This window comes from Ammospiza caudacuta, chromosome 3, assembly GCF_027887145.1.
Source record: "Ammospiza caudacuta isolate bAmmCau1 chromosome 3, bAmmCau1.pri, whole genome shotgun sequence".
In the NCBI taxonomy this organism is placed as follows: Eukaryota; Metazoa; Chordata; class Aves; order Passeriformes; family Passerellidae; genus Ammospiza; species Ammospiza caudacuta.
In genome coordinates, this window is record NC_080595.1 from 49,960,103 (window position 1) to 49,985,239 (window position 25,137).

General features: G+C 40.9%; 1 protein-coding gene across 8 annotated transcripts in view; it reads right to left on the reverse strand.

Annotated features, from left to right (window-relative positions):
• Nucleotides 1–25,137, reverse strand: part of RGS7 (regulator of G protein signaling 7) — a 249,874-nt gene that overhangs the window by 15,569 nt on the left and 209,168 nt on the right. For 4 of the 8 annotated variants that reach the window (XM_058800928.1, XM_058800924.1, XM_058800923.1 and 1 more), the window contains one exon: nt 19,764–20,356. The exons of 1 other annotated variant lie outside the window; for it this stretch is intronic. In XM_058800928.1, the coding sequence (XP_058656911.1) occupies nt 20,306–20,356 (51 nt within the window). In that variant the 3' untranslated portion in view covers nt 19,764–20,305. Of the gene's footprint in view, nt 1–3,704; nt 3,867–19,763; nt 20,357–25,137 lie in introns of those variants that run through there. 3 more of the 8 variants (XM_058800925.1, XM_058800922.1, XM_058800920.1) reach the window with 2 other exon arrangements.

The window sequence follows — 25,137 nt, forward strand, 5'->3', positions numbered from 1 at the left end:
CACCAAATATCAAGCTTTGAGGAAGAAAAAAACAAAAAAGTGAAACCCCATAAAGGCCATGTGTTTGATCCCAGGCTCAGCAAGGCGTTGTTCCGTAGATGAATGTGCAAAACTCGGTTCTATCACTCTGCTAAAGTGAGAGCTATCAGGGGCTCCTTAATGTGTTACACAAAAGGGCTGCAGCACACAAAGCCTGGAACACATCAGTGTGCAGATCCCAAGAGGGTCCTGTGGAGTCTATTACTTTGATGAAGTGGTATTTAAAATTGCATTACCCAGCAGCTGTTTAACCCTCCAGATGTTGCCCCTGTGGAGTGTTTAATAGGACGTGAAGTGCTGGTAGGCTAGGCCATAACCTCATGTCATCCATTCAGCAGGTCACATCAGGTCTTACCATCTTCTTCTAAATCAATACAGGATGACCTGACATAGCAACTTTCCTCATCTGCTGTTCTTTTTTCTCTTTATTTTTCCAATACTGAGTAGAAAAATCGGAAGACAACAAAATAAATCCAAAGGAATGGGAGAAAAGAAGGAGATCAGAAAGCAAACTCCGAGAAACTTTTGTTAAAATCTCAGTTCGTGTTTTCCCCTTGTGTGCGCTGACAGCCCCGATCCAGCAGCTTGGTGCTGCCATCTGCTGTTGCTCCTGCTGCTCACGCTGCCCATGTTGAGCAAAAATAAATCAGCGTCATGAGTAAATAAAAGGTAAATCAAAAAGGAAATAGGTAAAGAGCCTAGAATGGGAAAATCTCAACCTTTAATTTTTGGCAGCATTTTCGAATCCTTGTGTAACATGTTAGTAGTAATTCTTAGGGTCATCAAAAAGATGAGGCATGATCAACTCAACTTTTGGGAACATTTAGTCTGGAATTTCCTGTGGCTATTAGGTTGAGGACCTGATGCTCCACAGTATTTTTCATGGTTTAGATATTCGGTGCCACAGGTATTTGTTTTACAGAGCTGGCTTCCAAAATCAATTAAAACCAATCAAGGAACAAACTTGTTTTGATTAACACAGGGCACCTGTTAGATCACATTTGCAAAGATGAAAATTTCTGTCCGAAGGCTGGATACCCTCTGGGGCATCATCAGCTTTTAAGAACATTAACAAAATCCCTTTGTTCACCAGAAGGAATTCAGCTGGCATATGACTTGTCCCATCACCCCTCATTGGGCAGTCGGGTATCTTGCCAGGCTGTAGTTCTGCCACCATCTGGGTTAAAACACAACCCTGACAGGAATTTTGTTTTGGAGGTAGATATGAAAATGAGGAATGAACTTTTGTTGTGGAGGTTTCCTTGCAGCACAAACAAATTTGAACTTTTTATAGAGTAAGAACATTGACATTGGGGATGTTGAAAATAAAAAACATTTTGCTGTTGTTACACAGACATCTATTTTTCCTTCCATACTTTTTTTTTGTGTGGAAACCTATTTACACTTCTCAGCCAAATCTTTACCAAAGATTTCAACAGGGCCAAGTTTTCAGTCCTTGCCGGCCAGTGTTAGCACAAATGTGACGGCTGTTACTATGATTATATCTACGGAGAACTGGTACTTAGAGGAAATAACAGCTTACTGGCATCTCTTCCAGTGAAGTTTTTGAGATTCAAGTATCAAGAATGTAGACATGTATCGAGCTCACAGTGCCAGCACAAATAATCTCTTGACACATGACTGCAGCCACAGAAATCAGTGCCAGCACGTCTCTCTCAAATTTGAAAGAATTGACCACTTCCTCTCACTGTTACAAAACCCTGTGCAGGAATGTAAAACAGATACTAGAGCACATGACAGCTCAGGAATGGATGTCTGTCACACCAAACTCTTGACAAATGTGTTTTTCATCACCTGGCTTCACCTTCTGTTATTCTAATAGCATCCTATGGAGTGGTATCCTGTGGAGTGGTATCTTGAAAGTACTGTAGAATCTCCTTGCCTGATACAGATAGCAGGAGTAAAGCAGCATTTAGTGTGGCAGAGGTTCTCCACTGTAATCCATAAAGCTGGAGCTTGGGAACTTAACAAGAGTTGTGCTGTAATTTCTGTCTCTGAGGAATGGTCTTTCTTACCTTTGCAGATCCATCTCCTTCGTCACTTACCTCTTCCAAAAATGCAAGGCTTTGAGAGTCCTTTGGCTGCAAGAAGAACAAGTATCTTTGCATCCTCTCAGGATGAAGTAGCTAGACTCAAAACAAGCATTTTCCCTGTGTGTGCTTTAGTGAAAAGATGCAAACAAGGTGAGAGAGCAGACTGGTGCTAACAGAACAGCAGACCTCATGCTCCAGGTGTGGTTAGTGCCAGTGGGACAGAATGGGCTCCCAGCCTGGGAACTGCCCAATCTTGGTAGGCACCCACCACTAAAGTTCTGAGACAGAAACTGTGCTGCCAAAGACTCAGTAGACCTAAACCCAAGTTTAGAAATCCTACTAATACACCCACAATTCATTTTAATCTCTTCCCTCTCCTCACTTCCCTCCTGTTCTTGTCGAGCCCAAATATCCACAGTTAAAGCAGGCATTTGGTATAATGCAAAATGTAAAGTGAATTGGCAACAGCATAAATCTGAAATGCAGATATTTGAAGATACATTTAGAGAGAGAAAACCGCTTTAATATATTTGAGTTGCAACTGGAACATGAGTGCACGTGGAAGAAACAGGACTTACAACTCATCTTACCAGACTTCCAGACCTGGAGCCAGCTGTGCTGGCAATAGCGCAGTAAGTGTCAGCCTGGGGCTGGAGCTCGTGTTCATGCCTCTGGGAGCAACGGGGAAATGAAAATCACCATGGCTGTGCTGGTGTGGATGTAACTCATGTGCACTTGATGAATGCTTCACAGGGGAGCCAGAGAGAGCAGGCAAGGGTGCATGGCAACTGTGGCCAAACAGGGCTCTCCCTTCCAGGCCATGCACACTCCATTAGCCAAAGTAACCAGAAACAGGTGAGCTGGCCTTTGAAAATCAATAGTGTCACCATCCCCATGTCTTCCAGGGTACAAAGAGCACTTATAAAAACAGGTTTTACTGGATCATACTGCACAGTTCAGTTTACTTTTAAGTATCAAGGTCTTGTTTAAATCGTGCATATAACAATTAAAGAGAATTCAGTCATTACCAAATTTTAGTCTCATCTGACCTGAAAATTCTTATTCTAATACCTGCATTTTGGGTATAATTGTTGTCAAAATATCATCTTCTGAACATAGAAGCTTCAAAAGATTGAAACTGCTATTGTGACTATCCTGTATACAATGCAAAAAAATATATTGTTACTGCAGAGGAAAATTACTTGTTACATGCTTCTCACATAGTATCATTATTAAACATTTGGACAGATATGCATCCATTTCTTATATAAGTAATCTATGGATTCTTAGTGTGCAAATGCTGGTTGAAAGTTCACAACAGCAGGCTTTTCTGTGAACTTTCTGTATTTGTAAGTTCAGTCACTGAAATAAATCCTGAGCCTATTGCCTGCTTAGTAGCACTGTGGACTGTACCCCAGTGGCTAAAGCTTGGAGCTCTGCATCTGAATATTTCAAAACCTCTGACCAGCTTGCTTGGAGTTTGTTTTTCTTCCTAAATAATGCAAGTTGTTCTGGAAAGAACATATAATTGCAATTATCTGATAGTCAAATCCTTAGTCACTGGCATACCAATCTCCACTACCATTAATAGAGGTTTCATTGGAGCAAAGCTTATTGCAGCATTTTGTAGTTGTTAGAAAAAAAGTGTTCTTTGTGCGTGCTGTAGTTCAGAGCTGTAAGGTCTTTGTGAATGGTTACTCTCAAAGCGCTACAGAAGTTCCCCGGTTCAAGGTGGCTCCTGGCTCCTCGGAAAAAGGAATGTGGGCTTCCAGCCTGGGAGGAGAGAAATAAGTGAAAAAGGAGCATCCCTGGGCTAGGCAGGACAGGTCTGCTTAGTGCAGTTCTACAGCCTGGACAGTCAGTGCTCAGCTGGTTCAGAAGGAAGAAAGGTGAGCGCTGACCCCAGAAAACACAGTGCGCATCCATGAATCCAAGGCATCAGTCTCAGTGAAAGCTCCTCCAGCCCTATTTGTCAGAGCAATAGGATTTTCAGATTATAAAACCAGGAGTCACTGTGTGGTCACCTAACCACATAATTTAGGACACAGGACATCCTTGAATTTCATCCAGTTTAAACTTGAGTAAATCTTTTAGATTTAAAAAACCCAACAACATCTATTCTCGATTTAAAAATTGCTAATGGTAGAAAAGCCACAATAATCTCTTGCAATCCACACCAGTAGCTAAGTATTTCCCTGGCGAAATGTGTAGCCTTTTCATCCTGTGTATTTGTCCAGCTCCAGCCACAAGGTCTTTTTATATCTTTTCTTGCTAGATTGGAAGAGCATTAGTCCTGAAGTAAATACTTACCATCTACAACCAAAATCCTTAAACTTTTTCTTGGCATGCTTAAATGATTGCACACCTACCACTTCTATCCAAAGATGCTTTCAAGCCTTTTAGTTGGTCTCAGAACAATCTTTAAGAGTGCCTGAAGCAAACGCCGTACTTCAGAGCTCAACACACATACAGAGGAAATCAGGACTTCATGCCAAAAATGCATATTCCCAGGGTTTACATTAGTTCCCAACCAGTTTTGTGCCTGGAGTTGACACCCAGTTTATGCCCTGGATATGAACCAGTTTATATATCCATATCCAGTTTAAGCCCATTGACCCCTGGTGATGCGTTCTCCCCACATACAGCTCATACAGCCCCTACAACTTGTCTCTCTGCACCTGACTTCACTTTTCTTCAGCAGATAAATAACAATTGTTCAGTCATACAACTTCACATTATCAAACACTTCAACTTTTTGCTTCTAAAGTTCCTTCAGTTCTCATTTTAGATGGAGGAATCTGGAAATCTTCGTAATGATTGTCATGTTTTCAGTGATGATTTTAATAGTAAAATTTGTACCATATTTTTTCAGGACACTGTCAGAAGCAAGGCTGCTCACTGCTGAACTGTTCAACTGCAGAAATATTAGCCAGTGTCATTGGTACTCTGCATACCTTCATTTCCCTGAAGTCACACATTATTATTCACTTCATGTCTAAGGTATTATATAAAGTTACTGTGCTGCATTTTCAGCTCAGAGAGGTCTCTCTCAAATAATGCAAGGAAGGGTAGCAAGTGCAAGTAATTTTCTGAGCTCCTGTCATGCTTTTCAGGTAAGAGGATCAAGTTATTAATTAATCAGCTCCATTAACTAATTAAAATAATATATTCTGCATGTACCAACTCATATAACATATATAGGTGAAATGAAAGCCACAGCAAATATAAATAAAATGTTCACAATAATTTAGTGACAGGCCATGAAAAAGACCCTGGGAGGAAAAGGGAAAAAAAATCTGTTGTGCCTTGCTTTATTCATAAAGATAAATTAACTTTCTTTCTGAAAATGGCTGATACTCAACCTTGGTTCTGCATGTCAGCTCCTCTTCTTTTCCCTCTTTGAAATGCTGAACATCTTTTGATATGTTTGGTAAGTCTCTATTAATCCATTCCTATCAGAGTGTTAAAATGACACGTATCATGGAGGAAAAAGTTGCATAGTTCTCCTTCCACATGGACCTCAGCAAAAAATAACCAGCTGCAAACAAGCAGGGATGCATATTTTCCATGATTCATTCTGCAGAACCCAACATAGGCTGTGGGACTGTTGTACAGAACTTGAGCTTTCACAGAAAAAAAAATGCTACCAGGCGAGGTGGCCTGATGGTGAGGGAAGTCTTCCCAAAAAGGAACTGAACATGAATCAAGTCAGGATGACTCAGATTGTTTTTGTGATTCTGCAGAGAGAGACAATCTGAGATAATAGCTGGGTTTTGTGAACTATTGCTATAATTTATTACAATAAATTTCAAAATACAATGACTTACTATTGTGAATTGTTTTTTTATTTTCTCTCTATATATCAAAAGCACTGTGATATCTAGATTTCTAGCCCCTCTGAATGAATAAACACATATAAAAATATATATAGAAGTCCTCTGTATGCTTCATAGCAAATATGCGAATTATCATCTTAACAAATATAGCAGCATCCCTTTTGTGTGCTCGGTGAAGTGCACTTTGATAAGAAGACAGTAATGCGTAGCAGGAAGATTGAGTTATGATGGGAGGTAGCTGGCCTTAGGACATCAAAGAATTTATAATTCTATCATTATATGTTGAATCTTGGAGCTTATGACAGAGCCTTCTAGGTGGTGGGTAAAAAAAAAGAATGACTGAAAAAATAAGCCTGGGCCTTTGCTTAAATACATACATTTGGTTTTTTGCTGCTTTGGATTCAAAGAAAGAAAGAAAAATGGTCTATTTGTGTTTCACAACAACAAGGGTACGGTAGGCATCTGTACAAGTAAAGGATATTTCTGTTGTTTGCGCGTTCTACATGCAGGTTAAGTAAATGGTTTTAATTTAACCAACCAGGTCCCATGACTCAAGGTGAGAAAAATTCTTCTTTAGTGCTGTTCTCCATCCTTTGCCAGAAAGCTGTTCCCAATTGAAACTATATTTATCTGTTATTTACCAGTTTAGTTAGCTGAGGACAAGTTGTTCTGAAAATGTTTGTCTAAATCGGCCAGCCATGCGTCAAGAAATAAAAGGAGAGGAGTGGAAAGAAAAACCAATATGGAAACACATCTGAAATTCCAGGGAAAACCTTTCTGTTGACCTTATCAGGACATAGCCAAGATCTGCAGTCAACAGAGAATTATGGCTATTAAAATAAGGGAAAGACACTAGAGACTGTAAAGAAAGAAAAGGCAGAAAAAGGAAAATAGAGGGAACTTCCTAGATTCCCATTAAAAAAAGGCAGGGTCAGGGAGAGGAAAATGGAGGTTCGGCTGCAAACAAGCAATGGAAAGGAAGGAAAACTGAGAAAGTAAATTAAAATATGTATGATCATTGATTTTAATGGATAAAGGTACCAGTCATTGACCTGGTTTCCAAATTTTCCTGAATAGGTGGTAGAGGCACAGGCTGGTTTCTCTATGGATAGGATATTGAAATAGCAGGAAAATTTAGAGAGATTGTTCATGTCTGAAGCTTTGGGAAGATCACATCTGGTAGTAAAGGAAAGATTTATATTCAATTTTAAATTGCTTGGAAATGATTGGGGAATTTTTGTTATATAATTATATTTGGGGTCCTCCCTCTTAGAGAATGTTTTAATTTGCAATTTTTACCCTGACAAAACAATTTTAGTAGATCACAGTGAGTGCAGCGAGTATGTGTCAGCAATGACCATGAAAGGACAAACACCACATAGGGAGCCTTATAGGATTCACGAAGAACAGAATTTAAGCTTAACCATGAAGAAAGCCAACTTGTTAAGAAATGTGTCTGAAACAAAATGACTAGTAAATCCTCCAAAAATCAGGCTTTGCGGGGGGAGTAAATGTGGAAGGCATATTGTCTTCTTAATCCAGAACAGACTGACGCATCTTTTGAAGAGCAAACTGAAATTCTTTCTAAACTATGAAATCTTGAAGGGAGACCAGGCATGAATTTACCAGCCAGTAAAAAGGTCCTTTAGCCGCTTTCCTCTTGTCCCAGCCAGACCTCCACATGCTGCTCCCTTGTCTGTTTTTTAAATAGTAACATCCAAATATGTAGCAAGTAGAGAGATTGGTGGATGACCAACAGATGGGTAGTTGGTAGATAGAGGCCACTTAGTTTGTTTCTTCCACAATTTTCTGCTTTGTCGTAGCTTTATTTCCCTTATCACATCTCCCCATCTGTCCTTTTTGAGTCGACTTCCAGTGCTGAATGGTTTCCATTTTTAATATACCATACATACATAATTATATCTTTCCTTGTGGACATAGTCTAAGAGCTTGCAGTCTTGACAGCCACATTTTAAGTGATGGAAACATGTGCTGTCAATGCCCCAGCTAGTAGAAGAATGCAGGCCTCCAATATTTTCAGAGTTTACTACATAAGATGACCTTGTTAGCTCAGTCTTACGAACATGGATCATGACAGAGATGAGCCATCACAATAAATATCTGTCATATGATGCAGGCCTAATTCTTCATGGCCACCACTTTCCTGCAGCACATTGAGGTACCAGTGTTCTCATGCACTGAAGGATCCTCCTCCCTTTTGTGTGTTTACCCATGTTGTGATGTGCCTCTTCCAAGCCCCCACTTGCTGCTGCCAATGCCCTCCTCAGGCTAAGGCCCCTCCTAGCACACAGGCACCAGTCTGGTTCTCCAGGAGAGCAGTGTATTGGTCTTTCCCCTTCCATGTACATAAAAAAGTACTCTTTGCACAAAACCAAAGACTAATTTTGTCAGACTAATTCTCCAGGTGCTTCAGGAATGCCATATGGAGAAACCAGCTGACAAAAGCAGCCATTGATGATGGACAAACTGGCACAAAACTGTTCCTTTTCCTAGAGTGGAACTGAATTCTCTAGCATACAACACCATTACCTCCCAGGCAGCAAAAGACCCATCTAGGATTGCACGAAATATCCCATAAAGCTTTATTACCAAGGGGAAAGAACAGTTGGTAGCACTGTCCCGCAGAGCTATGCTTCAAAAGCATCAGCCTGTAGTTCAAAACCTTTGAAGTTCTCTCGACATGGGTAGATCTTCCCTTCTTCATCAGCAGCTGAGCCAGGTTTTGAGCCAGCAGTGTTGCCAAACAAATTAGTACTAGTAGTAATAGTAGTGGTAATACTGCCCACCCCTTTCCATCACTGGAAGGGTTTGGAAAGCAATCTTCCAGCAGAGCTGTGCCTGTCGCACACAGAGCGGGCAGATGCAGAGAACATCTGTTTCAAAGGATGTGCCAGCAGGGCAGGCACTGTGACATCAAATGTCAGCGTACAAAAAGGCACCAGGAAACTTGCTGTAGGATCCTGTGGGGAGTGAACATTGTCCCTCCTGTGACCAGAGACAGGACTGTTCAGTCTGTGTCACAGAAGCAACATGCATCCTCCATCCTGGTGTTCCTTACTGCTTCACACACACTGCACCACAGTCATGTGCATTCACCTCTACAAATACCAGGTTGCCAGTGACCAATATGAGTTCTTTAAATCTTGGTGATGAATGGTTTTACATTCCCAAAGAGGAATGCTGTGTCTCACCACACATTTTTAATTGTCTTGTCTGTTTCTATAAAGCTGGGAGGATGGACTAACAAGAGTCACCTGGGTTGATTAAGGGCTTTGATTAAGCGCTCCTCAAACTCAGCTTAGAACTAGCTATTAGTACCCAAGCCAAATCTAAAAGCTGCCTATACAAGGTGCCTATACAAGCCAAGTTGGAGCAAAACAGAAGCACACAGGTTTCTCTGAGCTGAGATGCACCCTCCCCTCTCCCAGTTGAGCACAGCACTGTCTCAGGCACCACCAGCTCAGCAAGGATGCAGCCCCAGATGCCGTGGTGGTGTGGAAGACAGCAGGGCATTTCTTAGTCTCTGATGCATCACGCAAGCTGGAGCCCAGAGACCAGCTCAGCTCAGAGCTATGGCGCATTACGAGAGCCTTCCTCGCTCCCCAGGGAAGCCAGCTCTGCTCCAAGCTGTGGGAAAACCACAACCAGACCCCATGTTTTAGGCTTTTACTGCCTGCCCAGCCACATCATCAGACTACCTCATTTTTAGCAAATGATCTAGACATCAGTGAATTCTCCAGATAATAAAAGACTATCCTTCAGCCTGCTACACCTCCTCTGAACGTGACCCCCCACCTAGACTGCAGCCCTTCAAGTTATCCTCCATTTGTTTGCTGGTGTGCTCCCTTAGATCTGCAGCTCGCTTTGATTATTTGCACATCTGGAAGTTGTCACATGCCTTTTCTGACCGTGACCATCTGAAATATTACCCAGCAGGACTTGAGGGGAGACACAGTAAGGAAACAAAAACATCCTACTTATAAGAACATGTGGCAGGAATTATCAAATGACACCATCCCAAAGGGTAGTGCCATATATCCAAGCAAAGACAAACTTCCTTTCCATCCCCTAAAGCCAGGACAATTTTTTCCCATAGTACTGACTGCAGAAATAAAACAATATTACATACAAATACCTAAAGTATTTTTCATTAAACATTATCTTATGAAGGTTAGTTGTCTATTTCTAATGGAGAGAAAGAATTTCTTTCATCCTCCAGCTTTCAAAACTGGAAAGCAGATCCTCCTCATACACAGAAAAACCTCCCCAAAATGGTTCAATGCCTGAGGTTGTTAGGGTGCCTACTTTGGTTTGCCTGTTTTCCACACAGGCAGAGGGCAGGTTCTTTGGTAAAGCTGGAATGGGATATATTAAAAAAAAAAAAAAAAAAAAAAAGAGATTAAAAAAGCTTGAAATACAGAATTACAGCTTCTCAGTAATCCCATCAGAGGCAGTAGGGGCTCTGGAGAAGAGGAGGAAAGACCAAAATCAATGAAACTGTGCAGGTGGAAGCCCAGGAAATCAAGCACAGCTTTTAGATTTGGTTTCTCATTCTTAACAAGATACAGAATTGAACAAATGAAAAATAAATGAAGCATGGAGAGCAATACAGACCATACTGCTGCAGTCTGGCAGCTGTTAACCAGTTATATTTTGGCCTTTGTCAAGAGGTTCTCCCTAAAATCAGAAAGCAATGGGTTTCCTTCTGAACAGCTTGTTTGCTTACAGATCATTGGTCCAAAATCTCATTCCTCTGGAGGAAAACAGGAACAACTATGTGCTCCCATGCATTGCTTCCAAACTCCCCTTCCTGTGGGCAGCCAGCTGGAAGAGGGGCAGTCTTTATTTGGGACATGATACTAGTAGAAGTAGAACTGGTTATTCCATCAGCCTCTGCATGTCTCCAGAGTCGAATCAGACCTTGATGTATTGGCTTTGCTCCGTAGCTGCCACCATTACTTCTTCCTTTGGGGGTGCTTCATATTTGGTTGCACAGCGCTCTGATTTTTTCTTCCTAAACCAAGCGCCACTGGCTGCTGAAGCAAATTTCTGACAAACCAAATATGTCTTGATAAAACTCCAACACCGTAGAAGGAGCTCATGTAGTGCAGCATCGCTGGTTCCCAGGATCCTCTTAGAAGCAGATGGTGATGGTCTTCTCCGATGTAAGAAAAAAATCTTCCGGGGTGTCTCTGTTGGGTGTGACAGAAGGCGACTCCCGGCCAGGGGCGGGGCAGGGAGCGCTGGTCCCGCCGCTCCCCGGGTGCGCGCAGCGGGCGCGGTTCCTGCGCGCTCCCGCAGGGGTCACTGCAGCCCCGGCGGGCACGGAGCCGCAGAGCTCTCGGGGCTGGCGCCGAGGGAAGCTCGGAATCGCCGCTTCCAACATCGCCGCAGCGGAGGGTGCACAGGAGGAGCGGAATATCGGGTTTGTTTGTTTCCGATGGATATCGATCAGTTGTCAGCACGCACATCAGCAAGACTCAAACCGAAAATGTCAAATAGAAAAAAGAGGTGTATGATCACTTCAGGACTACGGGAGGGAAAAGGAAGGAAAAAAAAAATGACCAGGCTTTTGATAATACCTAACTAGTTTGCTCTACTGTGTTAAAGAAAACTGCTTTGACTTTCTTCTTTTGTTTCTGATTTTATGCTCTATTTAGTTTTCTCAAACAATGTGTTATAATGAATACCAAAATAGTCCCATCCAGTAAATTTCTCTAATGAGTATTTTTTGTAGCAAACATTACACAATTCATAGTAGTACCATTCAGATTACACATTTTTCCCTTGCAGGAAACTGCAGCAGCAGTGCAGCAGATCAGTGCTGATACACTGGCAATGCAGGTCCTACCATGTCAGTACCTGTAAAACAGAAAGTAGGACTATGCAGGGGATGGATGTGCTAAAAAAGCCATTTCTGCATTACACGAAGGACTGATGCTGACTGCTGCAGACAGATTTTCTCTGGTAGAGCTGCTGCTGCACGCACAAGATGGCAAGACCTCAGTAAGGAGGAGTAATGACCTCCATCCTGGTGCAGAAGCTCTCGGGATCTGAAAAGGATGAAGCTTCTCCAGGCAACATCAGTCGTCTTCACCACACTGGGCATGGAAAGGCTTTTTTCCTGTCTCTTCTTTCTTCCTTTCTATTTTCCTTTATTTTTTTTTTTTTCCTTTGCTATGCTATGAGGGTAACATGTTCAAAAATCTTTACTTAGATGTCCAATAAAAGCAGCTAGCTGGTTTTATTATTTTTATCACTCCCTCCTCTCTCTCATATTCCTTGAGGTCTTCTGGCCTGTAAACCTTTGCTTTTTCCTTTCTTATCAAAAGACACAAAATAATCAAAGCCACTCCACCTAGTCCGTGGTTTCTGTGGAAAGAGGTTGTCTTCAAAAGCTTTTCTAGAGACCTAAAGGTGCATTCCCAGCACATCCTGTGGTCTGGGGTGAAAAAAGAAGCAGGAGAAATCCAAACCATCTTTCAAAAAAAACCCAAATCCACCCTACTAGCCCACTCTACTGTACCAAAGGGATTCCCCCACTGACATCCAGCTAGCAAGCACAATTTTAGGAATAAAGAGTAACTGCATTTTAAAGCCAGTCTGAAAAGTTTCACATCTCTGATTTCAGTGGAAGTATGCTTTGGGGCAGGAATAACCAGCACTCCTTGCAGATGGGATCCCGGAGTACAGTTTTAATACAGCAATGAGGTTTGAGAAAATATTTTTCTGTTGTTCCACTTATCTATGACCAGCAGCAGAAGAGAGATCTGAAAATCCTATCTTACATGCTTGCTTCTTAGTTGGTTGGAGGATGAGATGTGTCTCTTTTTTTTCCCAATACCACAAGTATACAGAAAAGGTAGATGATATGGGTCTGTTCAATGGGAATTGCACTGGGAAGAAACCCTTTGGAACATAGTGGAAGTCTAATATTTCAATTTTCTCATTACGGGGAAAAAATAAAGATGGAAGTGAAAATTCCCCTCTGCACACAAATGCTCTCCCACACTGGTGGGAGAGCAGCTTCAGCTACTCCCTTATAGCTGGGGTCTCCCACACTGTCAGAAAAGGATTAGGAAAACAGCTGAGAAGGAAATAAAGGAAAGAGAGAAAGTCAAGAAAGATTGCTAGTCAAGAAAGGTTGCTGAACTAATTCAGAAGGGGTGGACAAAGCAGAAATGGAGTCACCCAAAATTACTTAAGAATTAAAAACTTAACAGTTCCCTAACAACAACTTTGTGGAAACCAATTCTCTCATTAGTTGAGTGCTTCTATCTAAATGTCTGAACTCTATCAGCAGTTTACTCTATCCATTGATGAAATTCCACATTTGTGCCTCCTCCCCCAAAACATTTTATCTGTGATTTAGGCACAACATGAGTTTCCACAGACCTGTTCACTAGAGCTACCGCCCAGACCAGTATGGACCAGGACTTAGAAATATTTCCTAGTCTTGGGCTTTAATCTTCATTGCTGCCTCCCACATACACTTTCTTTGATAACAGATAGAGACATTCTGCATCACTCTGTGGACACCCTCACCTCACTCTTATCATGGAAGAACCTCAAGCTCCTTACTTACTCCAAATTGTGATGCTGGGAATGAAAGGCCCAAGTACTCACCCCCTCCCTTCCAGCAGTCCCGGGCTCCAGAGGAGTCACACTTTTTGTCCATCTCCATTCACCTAAGCAAAGGAACAGCTGAGCTCCCTGGAATCTCCTGAGGCTCCCAGAGACACCTCCCCAGCATTAGTGGGCACCATAAGACCATGTAGGGGAGATCAAATAGAGCAAGAATCAGAGGAACAAAGGAAAAAAAAAAAACATAAAAGATGAAGAATCCTAAAAAAAAGACATTACCGATGGGGAGGGGGAGAGAAGAAAGAGAATCTGAAAGAAAAGTTTTCTAAAGAACAGTGCATCAAAAGTGATGAACTCAAAAAAAGTTCATAGAGTTTAGGTTATACATTCCTCTCAGCTAAAAAGGTAGAAAAGTAAGTCACATTAAATATGTCATTGCCACTCATCTTTTAAAAATGGAAGTGGTACAGAAATAAAAAGGTGGATAGAACAGATAATGTGCATAATGAAATGCCTCATTTATGTGATACCCACACTGAAGGAGCAGGTGCCAGGTTAAAAGGAAGGGTGGGAAATAGTAAGTACCCCCTTTGAAAGATGACATCTGTGATGAATCTAACAAGATATTTCAAAATCCAGTCAAATCAAAAAGAAAGCAAATGAAGGCAAATGCAGCAGATATATTTTGGGAGCAAAGTACAATAAAATTGTGCAAATGCCACTAACAAGGTAACATTTACCATCGTGTCTTAATATTGTTTGATATTTACTGTCCATGTCCACACTTGTAAATAAGGACTATCATCTAGCATTTGAGCAGGTTCTCCGAGTTTATTATCTGGACAATTTTTTCTTTGCAATTTACACATACAGATCCCTCACAGCAAATAGTGATGATGGTAGTCATTCTAATTCAAGTGTTTGTGTTAAAGAACCAGGCCAGCAGATTCCTCACTCTCACATAAAGATACCACCAGAAAAAAGGACTGCTAGTGCTGCACAGGTGGAATAAAAAATAATAATGAAGAAAAAAGATCTTGGGAAAAGAGAAAGATAGTCTGAAAAAAGATGATGCTGTTCAAGAGACAACTCAAGGCACCTCACTGACCCAAGAGGAGTCAGCTGTACACAAAGGGGAGCAACCATCTATGCTAGACTGCACAGGATCTGGGCATCACTGTGCCACATAAACTGTCAAAGTTCAGTAGAGGCAATCTACTGCAAAATGGGCAACTCCTGTAGGTGTGTGTATGGGCAGAAGTACAACAACAATCCTCTGACCTCCTCCTGTAAAACCCTGGTGGGAGTCCTGCAAGAATCATCTCCAAGAAATTCGTAAGAACCCCTGGCCCAGAGGAGAATAATAAAATCACTCAACACTTCAGAACAAATCAGTGAGAAAACCAAAGGAGGCTGTGATGTTGCAATATCCATTTATGTTTGGAACATATTATTGTAGTGAGTGCAGCAGCCTGGTCAAAAATAAAGGGATAAATCAAAGCAAGGAAGATTCTTTTTAGATATTAGGGAAACAAAATTTTGTTGTTTCAGAGATAATGATTGCCTGGAGAGACTCTGCACCCCTCAAGTTGATGTATATACAAACAAAACGCTTTCAATTGTACTTTCAATACCACTTGAGGACTCCACAGTCAGCAACAGCATGAGGAGGGGAATCCACCCTCAGAGAACTCATCTTCTGTTCCCCTTCACCTCTTTAATATTGGAACTTCAGCATATCTTCAATTCACAGGAGAATAAAGCAATCTGTTCATCACAGTCAGATCAAAAGGCAGACTGGTGTGAGTCACAATCACTTAGCAACTTGCTTAAATGAATTGTGGACACAGAACATGTTTAAATAATTTGCTGATAATTTCCCTTGAACATGTTGGGATTAAAACCTTACTTTTTTAAAATCTCTGTGGCTATTAAAATTCTTTTAGCAAAATTCCTATGTTTTATGGCCCTGTTATTATAAGTCCAGTATTACGCACCTACTAAAATAGGGGCAGTGTTAGTTCTATGCATGATGTCTTTAGCTAGAAAAGACAAAAACCATGTCAGTTTCAAAACCTAAATTCAAATTATTTATTTTTATGCATGCTGTTATTCACCATGCATAAAAATAAATAATTGGAAGAGTTTCAAATAAACCTCTGGCTTTTCCAACTCCTAGTTCGTTACACACCATAAACAGCCTCTCCTGACTAAGATTACCTGTTTTGGCTTTAATTTTTTTTTCTTAAAAAAACACCCTAAATTAATTCCTACAAATCTTGATTTCTGGAACTGGTTGTTGCCCTCCTTATTTTTATTTCTTAGGAGACTATCTGGTAATTATATCTTGTGAAATTTGTAAAAGGCAACCTCAGATATTTTATTATTATTCAGTATTGCTTTCTAGATGAAAAAAATGTTGTTGTTGGGTTTTAAGGTGCCAGTCACAGCTGATCTTGCCTGATTTTTCAGGTTTTAATTCCAGCTCAGCATGGCTGTGGCCAGCAGGCTGGCAATTCACCAGCTGCATTCTGCCTCTCTTGCTCCTAATTATTCAGCTCTCCAGTTCTCCTCCCTTGTTGGTTCTGTTCTGGTCACCACAATTAATTTTCATTTTTTAGTCCTGTGTTCACCTTCAACTCATTAGTTTTTGGCAGGTCTCCACTACTGTTTTGGCTCAGCTTTTTGCAATTTAACTCATCACTATTGTAAGCCCCCTTTTCTCCCCCTTTGCTTTTCTATGTTGAAGGACTGTTTTTTACTAGCTTCTTACAGAAGAATGGGTGAATATTTTACTGTTGTCAGGTAGGTGCCAGGGCATCTTCTCCCTCTCCCACCAGGCATTTTCCTTCACAGCCTGACCTGGGAGCACAAAACTATCTGAAGTGTGTAGCAGCACCATCAAACGCTTCATCATGTAGGCTTTAGAGCTGTTTTATGTACAAGGATTGGGGAATTGGATGAAATTATGTTCAAAGTCTGGGGAAAGAAGCTGAAGAACCCCAACTCTCAGATGAAAGATTCAAGCTCCAACCAGTTCTTTAAGCACAATTACAATTAATATCTCACATGGGGGTTTTAAGCTTCCTGGGCAGAGCCAGGAGGCACTGACTGATGGCTTTTCCCTAGAAGACAAGAAATATGGTTCCTTCAGAGTGATTTTCTCTCTTGGTCCATTTTTCCTCAGCAGATTTGTGGCCTCACTGACATTCTGAATCGGTAAATTGCTGCGTAACCAAAGTCATGCTGCAACTGTTCAGTTATTGTACAAACATGCCTTTATCTGAGATAATCTTAATTCTTGAAGTGAATCTTTGTATAAATTTCAAAACACAAATTTAGCTTTTCTCTGTGGGGAAGCAAAAGGAAGTCTGTGCCTGCTTGGAGTTTCCAGTCCCAGTATTGTTTCACTCACTGCCTGATGACAGTGATGAGGTGAAGTACCAGAAGATTGTAGACAAACCTTTTAAAAATCCTCTAGTAGTAGGATTGATTTTGTTTGGGCCAAGTTCACTCATATGTAACAGTGGAGTTTTATCACTTGGAGCAAGCTCAAATGAAACCTTAACACAGCTCCCTGACTACTTTGACATCCTTATTAGTAATGCCTGCTTTTACTTTAGAGACATCATGTTAAATCCTATGCAAATACAGGGAGAGACAGCCATTCAATACAGGCTTCATATTTCTTGAAAGGAAATGTCCTGGATTTGGCTAGGATAGATTTCATTTTCTTCCTAGTAGCTGGTGCAGTGCTGTGGTTTGCATTTAGCATGAGAATACTGTTGGTAAGACACCGATGCTTTTGGCGTTGTGGAGCAGGTCCTACCCTAAGGGAAGGACTTTCCAGTTTCCCATGTTCTGCCAGGGAGCACAAGAAGCTGAGAGGGAACATCCAGAGGATGGCTGATCTGACCTGGCCAAAGGGATATTCCATACCATGGAACACCATGCTCAGTACAGAAACTGGGGGAGTTGGTCAAGAGGAGCTGATCGCTGCTCAGGGGGCTGAGCATTGATCAGTGGGTTGTGAGCAATTGCATTGTGCATAATTTGTCTGTCTTGGGTGGAGGATTTTATTCCTTCCTCTCTTGCTCTCATTTTCATTAAGATTACTGTTATTATTAACATAAATTATTCCAATTATTAATTTTTCTTATATTAACCCCTGAGTTTTACTTTTTCCTGTTTTTCTCCCAGTCCCACTGGAGGTAGAGGAGAGTGAACAAGCAGCTGCAGGGTACTTAGTTGCCAGATAGAGTTAAACGATCAGGAAAAAAACTAGAATAAGTACAGAATGGGTTCAGGAGTACCAATGCTCCGTGACTTTTTATAGACCAGTTGGTGTTGCAAAGTGATTTGAAAAAAAAAAAAGAAAATATTTCTTAGGGTGAAGCTGCATGGAATGCCTAATGTTTGCAATTGAAACATTAGGTATTTGAAGCCAGTGATTCTTTGAAGCAGACAGCGGTATCTAATTAGTTAACAACTAAGGCAAAGGAGGCAATATATGCAATTGGTGGCAGCAGGAGTTTGGAAATAAATATCTCTATTTGGCAGTGAGAAGTGAAGCAGAGCTCAGATTTCTGTGGATTGCCTGGCCCCAAGCTCATGTCTCAGAGCTCACATTTCTGTGGTAAAATTAAATCTCAGTTTAAGATCTGTGATTCACTGCAGCTACTTACTAAAATTCATCTGATCTCCCTATGCTGTGAATATTTTGAGTTGACCTGTATAGAGCTCTTGCTAAGATCTTGATAGGACCCAACTCTGATTGGGTATTTCTATAAAGGCTTACTAGAATTGTGCTAACAAAAACAGAGACACTTTAAAGCAGTAATTGTCATCCTAGCTAGAAACCAGAAACACAGTGGCATATGAAAACAATGAACAAACAGAAACCCCAAACCTCAAAAATCCTCAACTGAGCAGATTATAGGGAACAGCCATTCATGGATTTGTAATACATTTTGTACTGGGTTCACTCAGACTGCCTCTTTAAAGATGCTGCATTCCTGGTTGTGGCTGCACCAGGCTACTGACAGAGCTGAGTGCTCCCTGCAGAAGGCAGCCCAGCTCCCTTCTGCCCAGAGCTGCTGTGTGCAACAGTGCTGTCCCTAATGGCACCAGCGCAGGTGGTTTTCCAATGCTCAATGAGATGTCTCTGGTATTAAGGCATTCAAGTTGATTGTCTCCTTTTATCTATGACCATCCCACTTTGTGTGTGCATGTTTAGGACTTTGAAACAAGATTCTGAATATCAAACCAAAGTCAGCATGACAGATGGTAGTAAAGTTGGCTGTCCTGAGTCTATTCTGTGCATTGCTAAAAAGGCTTGTTTGTCATGTGCACACTACCATGCCCTGGAGGTATCAGCATTTTGTCATTTGACTTAGTTCCCATCCTTTTTTTTCTGCTCTGAGATTCTGCCTCACTATCCTTATATCACCTCTATCAGCTGACAGTGTTGTTTCTTAGGCCAAGCAGATTTCTGGTTCCAGCTCAGATATAGCTTCAGGAGCTCCATGTCTACTGTCTCACAGGCAACATCAACACACGCTCATAAATCTGTCAACAGGTCTGTGAGTAAGCTCAGTAGTGGACACACAACAGCATCCCCAAACAGAGCCCTGGAATTAAAATGACAGCTTGCTCCTGCGTTCCTACCGGAGCTTGACTGCACAGACCACTCCCAAAGCACCACCTTTTCCGCTTGAAATGCTGCCTTGCGTCGCAAGTGACGGCAAGGAGAAAGAAGCACTGTCCTTCCTATTTAGCACGTGCAGCCTGCTGTTCTCAGGCAGCTTTGCCCATGTCCATTGCTAAGGAAGTGCAGTCCAGTCCATGGGCCCCAGGGCAGCGGCTGAGTCGCCGCTCGGGCCGCGCTGTTACACAGCAGTGGGGCCTGCCTTAAAGAAAGGTTTGCTTATGCCATGGTGAGCAAGCGGGAAAGGTCTCTCTGCTGCTAGCTCGATAAAAAGAAAAGAAAAAGTAAATGATTATCAATAAAGTGTGTTTGATTAGGTGTCACTGAGAGAAAGAAAATGCCATTTCATGTCACTTTTTAGAAAGCACAAGGTGTGTAACTTTTGGGGATCATTTTGCTCTTGACTAATCTTCAGATTCAATATTAAAATCTCAAACTTCCCAAAGGAAAGAGATTCTGCATCTTTTAATGAAAGATAAAACAACAATATAAACATACACAAATTTACAGAGAAAGGATCAACTTTAATACATCTGGAGTAAAAGGTGTTCTTTTTTTAAATATGGTATAAAAATAAATGCAAGAAACATTAACAGAGAATATACAGACAACAGACAAAGACACAGGCTTTCTTTCTCAATGTGAATACATCAGTGAAATGAAACCTTCTGTGCTAATTTATTGTGCAATAAATGTGATGCCATATGTATATTTATTAATATATGCATTTTTTACATTTCTTCCAGTTTTTGATTGACGTATTTTTTTAATAAACTGTGCCTAGCAGAAGCTTTTTTTTCACTGTACTTGAGCTTGCAGAAAATAAAAAGACACAGATCCAGCTTGATATGAAGGAGGAAGTGAGCAGACAGTTTTCGAAATGGAGGCATCGAAAGGCTAGAGAGTCCCTCGGAGTCTGTAATGCCTTAGTATACACAAAAGAAAACAAGTCAGGTCCTTGCTCATGCAACATCTTGTTCTACTGTCCTCTGAGTCAGGCAATCAGTGAGCTACAAAGTATGTATAATGATTTGAGTCTGCTTCCATGCTACAAGGTGATCCTTTTAGTAGGACTGCACTAGACTGGTTAACCTCTTTGATGTGAGCGATTTCCCCTGAGGAAAAGATAAAAACAAAAAACAAAAACAGAAAACAGAGGCATGATCACTGCAAACCTGTTCATCAGCAACCACTCAGTGTTGCCACATCACTCTCAAATAACTAGGGGCACCAACTGGAGTCTGTCAAATCTTAAACCACAGGAAGTCCTTACACTTAAGCACCTGCACTGCCAGCCAGCCAGATTGTTTCACAGAATAGACCAGCAAATTTAAAGGCCATTTTTGAACAAGATTGGTTTTGGCTGATGAGAAATTGATGCTGAAGTTTTTGCTGTCAGTCACACCCAGAACTTGAAGGCTACCACAAGCAGGAGTGCATTGTGCTGCAAAGATGAATGTGCAAACTGCAGTAGCTCTGTCACAGAGGACAAAAAAGCTACTTTTGAGTTAGGGTAAGAAAGTAAGAGGCAGATTGCATATAGGTAGGAAAGCAGCTTTTCCATGAACACAGTTATAGCTTTGTTGAGACCATATTTACTATATATAAGGAATTTTGGCCAGGTATATTACATGTGACCGCATAACACTGCTTTGAAGGTGTTGGATTTCCAAATTGTTGTTTTCCTCATCATTTCTCCTGTTGCAAGGATGTGGTTTCAATTGTTTAACAAGTTCTTTTAATAAGGTGTAATGACTGTCCCACAAGAGCTAGGTCTACAGCATGAAGAAGATGGTGCAAGGTATGTCACTCTGGTATACTTCAGGCAGATTTGAGCTTTATCTGAGCCAGACAGAAACCACAGAACAGGAATTAGCTCTCCTACGGCCACATAAAAGGAGTTAGCTCTCCAAGTGCCATCCTGCTGTGGCTCTGATCCAACAGAGGCAGAGCTGGCACAGCAAGCTGACATCACAGGCATACCCTGACAATGTAACACAAATATATCATAAAACATTAAATAGAAAATGGCTCTAACTCACCAGTTAGATATTTAATACTTACATTTATTATATTGTTCACTTTAAGTGCCCAATTCAGAAATATCAAACTGGTTTCAGGGAGAATACAGTGAAAAATACTGTAACTATGGAGAGATGCTTCATTTTCTGCAGTAAATGAACATATTCTGCCATATCAATAAATTGTTAAGCCATCTGCAGTATTATAATTCAGTGGAATTACACAATTTAATGTCTATTGTCATTATCAATTAAATTTAAGCTCACAGGGATCTGTTAGTGGGTCTTGAGCATTCGCTCAAATGCAATCTATCGGAGTGGGTCCTCATAAAAGGAAGAATAACTATTTTATTCTTTATACTGTGAAATACAAGTTGAACAAATTAGGATTAATACTTCCCTTACAACATAATTTGATAGGGAACTTATGATTTGCACTGTTGGGTTAGACTGGTCATCCATCAGGTTCCCCATATCACCTGACAGTATTATTACCTACTTCTTTGAAAGATGGAAAGTCTCCTTCCTGGCACTCTGTCTTCCCTGTATCTGCCACTTTCTATGTACATTAAATTCACACCTTCTTGATAGTTTCTAACCCTTAAATTATGTTCTCCTCTAATGCAGCAGGTAAGCTGTTATAGTAAGACATCTTTTCTTTTTCAAATAGTCAAAAGAGCCTCAGCAGCAGTGTGGCCTTGGAACACAATTTAAAACATTAAAAGCATTTCTGAGATTAACATTTTGTTTGACAATTTTGTTAGACAATTCAGGACTTTTGGTGCTACACATAATCTCAGAAAATATTGAACATATGCTTATCTTTGCTTTTCATTAGGTTATTTGCACTTAAGTTCACAGGTGTACAAGTCCGGTTACTTTCTGTAAACATGTATGAGTTCCCTTTAGTACTGAACTGCATAACCCACTTAATTAAAATATTAAAACCAGGAGCTCTCTATTAGTTACAATTTGCTCAATACTACACTGGAAAGCTGCATAAATGCTTGTTGTGGTATAAAATCTGTGAAATAATTTTTTATTATTATTTGTAACAACTATTTAGGAGTTTCAAAATTTCTGGAATTTCTAGATGGACCATAAACAAATTCTAGCATCTCAGGAATGAATTATGTTGTCACATAAAATAGGAAGTCTTGACATAAAATCAGGCCAAAAGGTAGTTATTAGTTGATGTCATTTGCGTGATCGTTTTCTACATATTGTTTGAATTTCCCCTTAGAGACACAGTAAGATATCATGACAATTTTTTTCTGTGTTCCACATAACTTGCTCCCTGGATATTGCTGATCTTTGGATATTTTTTCTCCAAAGCCCTACAGTGATCACTGGATCACTGGATGATGGCCCCTTCCTTCAACTCCCCTCCCTGCCTCAGAGAAACTTCCATCTGAACAACAACAACAACAAATGGCCTTTTTCCATGCCTTAGAAGTTCTAATTTTTCACAAAGTTGGAAAAGTGACAGCTTAGAAGATATACCCTCCTTAAGAGATCTTCTTAAATGCTTATTCTGAATAATATTAAGTTTTCTGATTAGGAAAATAAGCTTTTAATACACAGGCCCAGATACAGAATTATCACATCTTATTAGATCTGCAGAGACTTCTTATTTTCCACTTTACAAAATATTCCTTTCAAACTCTGTTCCAGAGTATACTTTTAGTTTAGCTCTCTGTGGTAGAGTTTCATAATTACTGCTTCTAGGAGATTTCCAGATTTACTTAATTTACAGACTGATGTAAGGATCATCCATTGTGGGTCATAATTTAAGAGCTCAGCCTAACTATTTCTTTCAAATACAATATTAATAGCATTTCTATAAGACTGATTTTGATTTGGGAACCTGCATCTAACATGGCAGTTTTCAGAGCTGTAGCATATGAAGATGTTTCCTGCCCTAATGAGATTAAAGAAAATTGGGGGAGGGACGAATCAGAAGTAGTAAATGTTTATCTGAACAATGAAGAGGAGATCCTTAATATTTTCAATATATTCTTGCCATCAACATTTGGAAGCATATGGCTAAATTCTAAAGATGATTAGGATTTTTTTGGCTATATTAGTGCACTTTGGACAACTATTTAGGAATTTTACTAATAATGCAGATGCCTAAATGGAATCCTGCACACATACCCTGACAAGGGAGTCAGAGTACAAGAAGGCAGCACAGCCCATGGAAGTACAAAAATCAATTGGCCTCAGCATTCAGTCCCTATTTGAGCATACTAACTGCTTGACATGGAGTTTTCAGCTTTACTTCTAGCAAATTTAGGGGGCAAAATTGTAAAGCTATATACAGATGCTGCTAAATACAGCTGTGCTGACTGACCCATTTATGCAGCATGACCCTAACACCTCAAATGATCCAGGAAAAAAGTCAGCAACAACCTCCTTACACATCTGGCTTAAAAGAAATCAATATGAAATGTCTACAGACACTGGAGTTCCAATGTATGGTAGAGAAAGATCAAGTATTTTCCTTCTAGAAGATTAATTATCTTCCTTTCTGCTATGCAACCTCAACTGTTCCTTCTTCATGTTTCTTTATTGCCAGTGCAGGTGCCACTCCCCAGGACCTGTAGTGGTAGCAGTAGAAAAGAGAACTCCACGCATCTGATGGGGAAGGAGAGATGGAGTCCCACTGTGAGCAAAATGAGATGTGGGGCGAGAAGCTGCCCTCCTTGGTCTCAGCGTTCCCCATCTGCTCACGTGTGAAACACCTGCAGCACACTCCCAGCTCAGCCACATCAGCAGGGAAAGCTTCCAAGTGACATTGCAGGGCACTGCACACAGAGCTGGGGGGTAAACAGCCCCTGACAGGAGCACATCTGAGTGACATGGGAGAAGAAGCAGTGAATCCCTTTCCATGGGGAGGCAGCCCTTGCTCTACCAGGACAAGAGAATCGCTTCAGCACTGCTCTGGCGTTCAGAATTCCGCTTCAGCTTCCACAGCAGCACAGGATGCTGCTGTCAGCCATCTGTGCAGGTGTATTTCTCTTTCAGATGAGAGGAAGGGGACAAGGCTAAAATTTACTGAATTTGGGGAACAAGTAGTCAGCACAGCTGCAGTCTAAGTGATTACATGTGCAGGGAAATCCTTCTGCCTCTGGCTGAGATTTTCAGCCCTTTGTTCCTTTCTCATTAGGCCCAAACTGTTTCCTGCAATGATCTGAAGCAGGAGGCAGTGGCTGAACAACTGCTTTCCTGTTTTGGCTCACTCCAAATCCAGTGACATCCATTTCTTTCTCCTTTTGCACTTTGCATTTACTGATGAGCTGCTCTCATTTGTGATTGACCTAAAACCTCTTGCCAGATGGGGTAGTTTGAATTTGAATAACCATCTGAAATGTAGGAACTGATGCACAAGAGAAATATTTTTTTAGTATATTTGTTCTGGTCCTGACTCCTCAGGTTTTCATACCTCTCTGCAGTTCTCATTCCTGCAAATAGCCTAAGAATCAGGTAAATTTTGTCAGCTGGAAAATGGCAGACACTGGCCCAGTACCTGAGCAGTCTGTGTTGCCTCCTCACTTGGATGACCCTGGTTGTGTAAGTATTACTCCTAAGATCCTCTCTTCCAGCACAGAGCACAGCAGCTGAGCTCCAGTCACTGCAGAACAGCACAAGGAAGCCATTCCTCACTGGCATGTGCTTTAAAATTCTCCTCTGTGGGCACAGCTCTTAAAAAAAAACTCCTTAAACTAGGGGTCTTTACAAATTAGTAGGCCAAAATAAAAATTTCAATTATTTATTTGTTCTTTTTGTTCAAACATGAATAAGACATCTCTTCCTGAAATGGAGAAGGCCTTCATTTCTACAATTAATTGTTATTTTCATTCTTGTTTTGTATT